The sequence below is a fragment of the Apteryx rowi genome, unplaced genomic scaffold, assembly GCF_003343035.1.
Source record: "Apteryx rowi isolate R43461 unplaced genomic scaffold, aptRow1 scaffold_513, whole genome shotgun sequence".
Classification (NCBI taxonomy): Eukaryota; Metazoa; Chordata; class Aves; order Apterygiformes; family Apterygidae; genus Apteryx; species Apteryx rowi.
Window position 1 is genome coordinate 122,164 of NW_020450776.1, and position 9,660 is coordinate 131,823.

The window sequence follows — 9,660 nt, forward strand, 5'->3', positions numbered from 1 at the left end:
TGTAAAGGTTGTGACTCTTGAAAGGGGCCTTGATTCAGCACCTCCGAGGCGTAAAAGCAGAGCCCAGGAGGAGCTGTCTCAGAGCGGTCAGCAGGTGCCTATCTGTTCCCTTGTAAATTCACATTTGCAGGAAGAATATGGCACATGCACAGCATACAGGAGACAATTTCTTTTTTTTTTTTTAATTTTTAACTTAAATAGAAATACCTTAACAGCAACATGAGCGTGCTCAGAGAAAGGGAGAAGCAAACAACCAAATAAAGAGCAGCCCTCACAGCGATTTATGCGACATGGACAATAACCAGCTTGCGCTGAAACCTTCAGCAAAAATAGCATTTACTTTCCAGACAGAAGACCTGGAAAATCTGCAAATCGTACCTCTGAATTACAAGGAAACATGGAGCCATTTTTCTAAGAGCTTAGGGTTAAGAATAGTACCTACCAGCATTTTACCAAAGTGCAAAAGCTTGCCTCAAACCCCTTAGTAGAACTCACAATTAGGGCTAATGGTTTTCCCGATGAGTTCATTAAAACACTGCATAAAAGTTGCATGTCAGTACAGCTTCAAAAACGTTACGCATAAAATATTAATAATGTCAACACGCAACGTAAAATTTCATTAGTTGGACAGCCGATGTTTTGCATCCTGTCATTGAATACTCAGATATGCAGCAATTTACTCCAAGTTTCTCCTTCTCTCTTCCAAGATTTCGGTAGAGTCAATAACTCTACTGTCAGGCGGTATTTAGGATGGGACATTGGACCACCAAATAGCAATACAAGTGCAACCAAAGCAACAGATGTATACGTCATATGATGTGCGCTGGAAGGGGACATTTTCCCATTTTCCTTTGTGTCGTCCTCTCCCCAGTTAACCCCCCAAACTCCAAAGATGATTCACTATATATCATCATCACCATGAAGTTAAATGCTCCCTCCACTGCAGCAACCAGGCAGATCTAGTGTGGAGGTATAACAGAAAAAAATAAAAAAATCTGATATACTTAAGATATATCGGAATGATTAAGATTGTGCATTATCCGGCACAGATGCACTGTTTTGTAGAGAAACATGTCACGAATTTGTCTTCAAAAAGAAACTTACGGCCACATGCCCATTTTCTTCACTGAGGTACTGTCGGACATCATTCAGCGCTGTTAAGGCACACTGTCTTAGAAACAAAAGAGAACAAAACTCAAACGCTAGCTGAAGTCATTTTATTAATGCATTTACCTACCGCGATTAACGCGCCCTGCGAGCATTAGCGAGATGCTTGCTCTCAAAAACGCATATTGCTGATCAGTGCCCCATTAAACAGGAGAAAGCCAACAGAGGCGAAGGAAGCTACTAAGGGAACATGGTCATGGCCATCTGCCTAAAAAATCCCCATCAACTATGTGCCACCACCACATAGCCGTCACCTTTGCTGGCCAGGATGGGCTTTAGCTGATCCATAGCAGCGTTACAGACTCATCCCTCCAATGTACTCTTTCACAGTCACCTATTCACGGGGGGTCGAGTCTTAATTTCCAAAAAAAATCAGCTTCGGTGTTTTCTCCTGTAGTCTGAAGTTAATGCTTGTTGAACCTACAGACTTGGCAAGCGTTTCTCAGTACTCTGCTCGTTCTCCTGTCAACTATCGCGCCAAAATTCCTTATGTCAAAAAACGTGTTGAAGCCGAGAGTAAAACAAAGTTAGAGAGTAACAAAATGGGTTCGTTAGAGGTAACGAAGCATCCCATTGCAACCACCAGCCCAACACGGTCAGTGCTGGAGATGGGCGGGGGGGAACACAGGAGAAACCTCACATGCCCTTTCCGCTTTGGTTACATCTGGCCAAAAATAAATTTGGCTGCAACTTTCCTATTTCCCCAGCGTCACTAATATCTTAAGGGCACTGTAATTCCCAGTCCGTAATAGACAATAACACTGTCTGTGGCGCCCGATTTACTTGTCGACAGGACAAAAGCCCACTTATTTCAAATTAACTGCGGGCTTTCGGGAGCACCAACAGGAAGAGCTGCCCGGTTCAATGGCCCTTCTGTGCATTACTCTCCTGCTTTGACTTGCAGGCTGAAATGCATCGCGCTCCCTTCATAAAACACATTCTGCGTGCGCAGCTTTGTCTTCCGAGAAAAATGCAGGCTTTCCAATCCTGGCAGTATTTCCACATTAGCATGGTTAATAGACGTCAGGGACCGAGACTGATCACTCGGGGCTGTGCTGAACAAATATAACCCTTCTTTCCTCCTCGCTAACGGGGCAGATCAGCTCACACAGCCCATTTCACATCATATTCGCCAGCCTTTAGTCTAGCAGGTGTCACAGGGGTGCATTAAAGTTTTTCCCCTACCTCTAAGCAAAAGGGCACGATGAGAAATAGGGTCAAAGTGCTTCAGGTGAGGAACTCCAGCATGAGAAACTGGAAGAAACGCGGTTATATGGGTTTTCTCTTTTTTATGACCCCCACAAAAGCTCTGAAATGGCGTTTGAGGAACGAGACAGGAGAAAGGTCAAGTCTGCTAGCTGGCACCTTCCCAAAAAGGAAGGAAAAATACAACCCCTCACTTCCGTTTCGAGGGAAAATCTCCTGCAATACCTGCAAGAGGGAAAAACGGCAGCCACAGCCTACCAAAAGGTCAAAAGTAATCAAGTTTTTACCTTCTCCATGTTTTTGGTGCTTGAAGTGAAGCAATTAACAACAAAATACCCCCAATTTGAAGCAGTCTGGACCAATCACTTTTCCACCTCCTCCAAAATTTCTTTCCCTTGTCATTTCCTACCGCAGTCTCTTAAGGGTTTGCATGAGCACGCAGAAAGCAAACTTAAAGCAGCGTCTAAGAGCAAAGTGCGCAGGGCACCGCGTTACCACAGTTAGCCTTGCGCAGCCGCGCACGTCCAAAACTTACTTCCTGATTTTCAAGCCTTCTTCATTGTCAGGCAGGAAGAATTCAAAGGATTTATACTTTTTCACCAAATCTCGACGATACTGACCAACATTGAATTCTGCCAAGGAGAAATCAGTATTAGTGGGGGCCAACAGTCTCGCAAAGTGCCCGCCTAAAAGGGATAAATGTTACAACAGCTTTTGAAACCACCTTCAAGGATAAAAGAATTTAGCATGTACCAAGCCACCATAGCATGCACCTTCTTGTCTTTTTTAATACGAAGATAACTCAGCAATAAATCGTGGAAATGGCATAAGGACATTGGGGACGCAGGCAGTTCCGGTGGAGTTATTTGCCCATATGGCTACGCCTCTGCCCGCCGGTTTGCCTGAACAAAATAGGAAACGCTTTTCTGGCTTCGCGGGGGTGGTTGGCAATGTATTTCAGTAGTGTCGGCAAAGGGCTTCTAATAATCTAGTTTTTCCCTCTGTGTATATGTAGAGTGAAATAATGTTATGACAGCACCTCCCAAGGCTTTAAACTCTCATTCAGGCGAGGAAGGGTTTCAGATAGGACTAGCCAATCTAGCTTTTGCTAAACAACGCTTAAAATTCATCTTGTGCAAACATCTTTTTTAAAAAATCTTTTTTAAGAACCCTGCTCAAATATTTCTATTCCTTCCGAATCAGAATATATTGCTTTGCAACCCTCTGTTCCCTTTATTTAAGAAAATGCTTAAGTTGGAAAAAAAAAAAAGAAAGAAAAAAACAGTATAAGCATTGAACATAATCTTACTATGACCTGTTAACAGCGGTCAAGGAAAAACCATTCTATAGCTGGGCAAAGGTTTGCACCAGCCGATCTGCCACGATATCAGACCCGGGATTAGGGCAAGGCAGCTCTGTTTTGCCACGCAGCAGGCAATGACACTGTACCCTAATTAACTGCAGTCAACAGCTCTGAAAGGAGGTCTCCAAAGTGCAATTAATATTTAACTCCTTTTGTGACCTATAGGCTTTCCCTGCTGAACTTTACAGCATATTAGATGAAATTGAAGTATTCTGTTTTGCAAGCTGCCAAGGCATCACCACTTGCCAGACCTCATTTGTAAAAGAGGAAAAGAAATAATGGATGTAATTACTGCGGTGTAATGAGGACTAAAAGAAACATATGACCAAAGGGCTCGAGCACACATTTTCCTGACAAAAAATACATTGATTGGTGCTGGGCTGGGGAAGGAAGATAAGGAAAGGAATGGTATTTTAACCCCCCAAAAAGCTGGGTTTTGTTTCAATTCAGTACCGCTGATGTAACTCTTTGTGGTCAGCTGCATGGCCTCGATTATAGGATAACCCAGTTTATACTGGGGCAGGTTTAACAAGCGCAGGCCACACCACCTACCCGAAAATGTGGCCAGCTTATATTAAAAAACAGAAGGGAGAAGAGGTTCAGAGCACCAGCGATGGCAGGCAGCGCCTCTTTTGAAAGCAACCCAAGAGGTCATAAAAAAGAAGTCCCTGCGAGCACGGCAGCGTTATGCAGAGCAAAGGAAGAAGCGCTGTCTAGTGGGACAGTCGCTCTCCCTTAGGATTAGCATCTACCTCGGGGGAGAAGTCGCATAACGCTAACTGGCTTCACCACTACCAAATGGGCAAAACTATTCCAAAAAGCTTCACAAAGCTTCGTGTCTACACACCACATTCAAATACAATTCTGTTCAGGCATCTAATTGACCTCCTTTCCTCCAAAAGGCCCAGACAGAAGCCTCTTGTCTTTTTAACCATTTCCAACTCTAAATGACAGGGAATTTTGGAAGGAACAAAAGCAGATACAAACCTGATGGTTTAAATATTTGAAATAACATCCAGCCTGGGCCTTACCTCCATGTTCTTGAACTCTCCAATGTGCTTAATGTATGATACATTAAAAGATGGCATTTATTTTTTCTCTGTTTTACGTAACCTAATAATTTTAACCATCTGTCCCAGAGAATAAAAACACTTACCATATTAAGCACACACTAATTTTAAGACATTAATAGCCAAAGGGTAACAGATGTTGGAAATAATGAATACTTATCACATATCACTCATTCAATCCCAAGTAAGTGGAAGCATTAGGCAACGTGTCATCTATTCAATCAGTCAAGGTATTTTAAACTGACTTTAGCTTCAACAAAATTGCATCACTGCAACAAACTGTTTGCATCAAACACAGGAAAAATGGTTTTCCAAGAAAATCCCCAGTCACCCTTTCTAACAAAGACGAATAATAACCAGCAAGCTCTAACAGAAGCTCTTATACCAACTTGATGTGTAAAAATTAGACAGAAGTGTTCTAACTACTTTTTATTAAGCACAGACACATATATTTTTTGACATGCCTTTTAGAGTAGCCTGTGGAATTTCTCCTATAATTCAAGCATAAACCCCTGCTTATTTTACTGTATTCAGGATATATTCAATCAAGCATGATTCAGATGTGGAAAATATCTTGGGTTTTGTCCAGTGCTGGATTTCTGCGTTTTCAAAGTTCAAGCAGTAACACCCTCAACAAAATGACATCTATGCATAACGTATACATCTAACATCCATACCTAGTTATAGCACACACGTTCTAATTGGACTGGATACAGGCTCAACTATTTTGATAGTTATTCCATGTCAGTCTACTGGATTAAACTAAAGTCCCTAAGTACCTCCTATTGCTCATCAGAAGGGTGATCCGGTGTGAAAAGAGTCAAAACCTGTTAGAAGTGATAATCAGTATCCTGCAAATTTTCATACTGAAACAGTATCGAGTACCCTCTATAATGTCTCACCTAAGCAAAACATGTTAAACATGTTTCTTGGAGCTTAAAAAAATACTAATTCCCAAAGCTATACCCTAGAGTTCAAAGGCAATTTAAATAGAGGCCAGAACTCTTTTCACTTTGACTTCTTACAGCTGCTAGAAAACACATCTTTGAATATTCAGCCAAAAGTCAACCCTTTAGCATGATCTAACATGTTTAATGTTATTTAAATGATTAACTAGTCATAACTACACAGCTGCTGCTACTGCACTGGACACTAAAAACGCAGTTAAACGCAGAGTCGCCCAGAGAAGTTGTGTGTTGTGCAAAGGTCGCAGCGAGACGACGGTGGCGCAGGCAGAACTTTAACCGAGCCGCGCCGACCGCTCGTCCCCTTGTAAAAAGGGAAAAAATAAAGGCAACCGAAGAACCAAAGTGTCAGAAATAAGGGCAAACAGTTTATTCAGGTGTCTGGCAGAATAAGGAGGTAAATGAAGAGTCACCAGAATTTGATTAATAAACCTCTAAGCGGAACAGAGCGTGCCCCATCGCTTAAGAAAAAAATCACCAAAGCGGAAAGACCCTACGCAGGTGAACTGGGCGACAGAATTCCCGGGAATTCGGGCTAGGGAACGCCTAACACCCGTCTGTCTGGAGTAAACGGAGCAAACCCCTCACCTTTTGTAGGCACGCCGATCCAGTTCAGGTAGCGCGTCAGCTTCTTCGAGATGTAGGTTTTCCCTCTCGCTGGGAGCCCCACCATGACGATCAGCGTGGGGCAATTGGTCATACACACTGGAAGAGAAAAAACAAGAATTCAGCACGACCATAAGCCCAGGCTTTAGTGCAGCAGGAGATGACAAGCCGCGCGCTCTCAGCGGAAGCGACTGCTCAAGCAGACCATGCACCGGGATTTACGCTCTTGCAGGGGGGTTTCAGTGGACCTAACCGCAATTTTTACGCTGTGTCGAGTTTTAGAAAGGCAAGTCAGTGGCAGCAGTGCAACTCTGGACACATTAAGCTATACCCAGACAGAAGACAAGAAACCTATGTGTTTGCATCCATGTTTAAGACATACAAAAACAGCACCAAAAAAAAAAAAAAAAAAGGATGCTGATGTATTATGCCTCTATGTACCTCGGTTCAGTGCTTGTATTGAAAGGAAACTGCAAGGTGTACACGATTTTTCAATCATTTTTTAAGCAACACAATTTTTAGCCAATTTTTAAGGGCCAATTTTTGAGACAAGACTTCACCGCTGTTCAACCTTTTCTTGGTTTTGAGTGAAACAAAGGTGGCAGCTTAATATATAAAACAGTATGAGAAGGACCGCGCTATTTAGTATTTCTCCTTCACTATTATCAACACAAGCATCGTTCTTGAAATAGAGCTCATTTCTTGGGTAGAAAAAGGAATAAAGCACAAATGTTCTAGGCAATCAGCCACGATCATCTGATACGCAGATATACGTACGGAAACACAATTAAATCAAAGGCAGAGATTTTAATCACCAACGCCACCTTACCAAGTTAGAGGATTTATATCTATAATCTGAAAACCTTGAAGGCATTCCTTTCAAATGACAAGGCTTTCTAACATTTTTAGCAGTACAAGACTGCGGATACCTTGTTTGAATCTATCGCAGCTACAAGGAACTGCCTAGAAAGAAAGAAGATATTAAGGTGGCCCAAAGATAGCAGCAGCTTCCCCCACCCCACATTTCTAAGGGGATTAATTATATATATACGATTACGTACGCAACCCATGTTCACATCGATTTCCTCAATTCCTCGACGGAAAAGGAGTCAATCGGCTCCAAAAGACGAAGCCTCAGCGTTACGCTGGAAATCATAACTAAACCGGTGCACGAAGCACTGCCGCCTCCCGATGTTCCCAGAGGTTGGGTCCACACAACGTCCCACCCCAACAAGTTACTCGCACAGATCTTGCACAGCTATCTCGCATAGAAATGCCACCAGAAAAGAAAGAGCAGATTAGCAAGGACAGACGTATTTTTAAAAAATTCACTGCAAAAAAAAAAAAATTTTTTTTTCCCCTGGGTGAGCCAGGTAAATTTAGGCTTCCCAGGGCGCGTTTGCCTTTTGGTAACGTAACGGCAAAGCTGAGCTGCTACGCGGGAACAAAATTGCATTTTGCAAAACCGAGAGCCGCTGCTCAGAAACCTGTAACCCTCTTAAGAGCTGCTCCACGGGCGATGCCAGCGCCCTGTCCTGTTGCCGACAGCAAAGCAGATCAGCACCACAATGACAACGTGCAAGAGGGACGTTTCCTCCCACTGCCAAGCAGTCAAGTGTCGAAGCCTGGCATCTAATGTATATTTTTATGCAAACTCCTGCAAATAAAGTACAAAAACTAGCAAAACTCCCTTTGCATACAGCAGATCGGGCAAGCCTAACCTGTTACTGCGATGGCTCCGTGCACAGCTCTTTAGCCTGCAAACGTATATTAGAAACCACAGGAATTATTTACCAATCCCAATCCAATTGCAGTTGCCATTCTGACTAGGTGCCAGGTTGGCTGAAAGAGCGTTTTTCCTCTTTAAAGACATTTTATAGCATTAAGAGAGAAGATATTCTGCACACCCAAGGAGGAATACTGCCAGTTCCCACGATCTTAAACACTCCACTTTTACGTAATACCATAGCCCCCCACACACTATTACGCAGTATTTACGCATACAACACTTTAGTGCTGCACTAGTCTGAAAGCACTTTTGTCCTCGTTCACAATCTAAAATTCCAGTTCACAAACTAAAATTCAAGGCAGCAAAAAATTTTTGGTATTTTCTTATTTCAGACGGTCAACAGTGGCTGCTGTCTAATACCAGTTACGCAGGGGCACTTGGTGCACAAGCACACCTACACGTTCAGAGCTAAGGAAAAATCGAGGGCGTTTTACGCTGGCCCGGATGGCAGATGTTAACAGCGTAACGACAGGACTGCAAACAAAAGCACACAGAGCAATTACTTGAGTTCTTCTGTACCTCACTGTAGCCTTCTGAACAATACCGGTAAGACTCAGCAGAGCAAATAAAGGTTTTTGTTTTCTTCCTTACAGCTGCTGTGTAATTATCAAGGCTTAATTTCACTCATTAGCCGATAAAAAAAAAAAAAAGGTCAAGTCTAAAACAAAATGGACAGTTTTGAGGACTTTCAAATACTAAAAAGTGAACAAAAAAAAATCTTTCTGAACTGAAGCTTTCTTAACAAAACACTGCAAACACTCACTGCAAACAGGGGGGAGGAAGCATTCATTTAAATGACAGTGTTTAAAAAGTCAGTGTCTCAAGATTTCCAGCATCCTTTGAAGAAATGTAAGCAATTTTGCTCTGAGGATGTGAACTGATAAAAGAAAAAAAAAGAAAAAGAAATATGTTAGATAAAAAAATATTCCTACAAAAAAAAAATACTATGGAGTTTAGTCTTTTCCCAATGGCACAGAAGTATTCAGGCCACTTATTCCTGCAAACTTAGCTATCCCCGTCCCTTTTTCTGATGATCAGTGCCGAAACCTCATCCCGCTTCACACAGACAAGAACTGCAGAGTCTCCTTAGTGTCTGTGGTCCACATCCCTTCGCAACCAGCACGTCCATCAAGAAGCAAGCAGAAGAGGAGCTAGAAGAGCTGCCAATTTACAGCTTGGAATTACAGAGATTAAGAGTTATATGAGATTAAGAGTTCTGCTCAATTTTCCCTTTATACAGCACTTAACCCTCCCTTACTTTATATACTGTCTGCAACGCAAGGGGAGTTAGATAACCCCAAGTCCCCACGCCAAGGTGGACAAGGCAGCTCTCCCGTGATCCCTCATCCTTGGACAGCCTGGCCAACCTCCAGGACTCCCTCACCACAATCTATCTCCAGAAACCAAACCAATTTTTTTAATTCTGCTTCTAGTATACAAACCCGGAGGGTTTCCGACAATCCCAAGATGAGGATGTGCCACCAACAGGAATTT

General features: G+C 42.6%; 1 protein-coding gene across 2 annotated transcripts in view; it reads right to left on the reverse strand.

Annotated features, from left to right (window-relative positions):
* LOC112972978 (6-phosphofructo-2-kinase/fructose-2,6-bisphosphatase 4) overlaps positions 1 to 8,771 on the reverse strand; it is a 29,189-nt gene extending 20,418 nt beyond the window's left edge. For both annotated transcript variants that reach the window (XM_026080273.1, XM_026080272.1), the window contains exons 1-4: positions 8,686 to 8,771; positions 6,360 to 6,476; positions 2,909 to 3,005; positions 1,105 to 1,171 (exon numbers count right to left, since the gene is read on the reverse strand). In XM_026080273.1, coding sequence (XP_025936058.1) covers positions 1,105 to 1,171; positions 2,909 to 3,005; positions 6,360 to 6,471 — 276 coding nt within the window. In that variant the 5' untranslated portion in view covers positions 6,472 to 6,476; positions 8,686 to 8,771. The remainder of the gene's footprint in view (positions 1 to 1,104; positions 1,172 to 2,908; positions 3,006 to 6,359; positions 6,477 to 8,685) is intronic.
* Between the last annotated feature and the right edge of the window lie 889 nt (positions 8,772 to 9,660).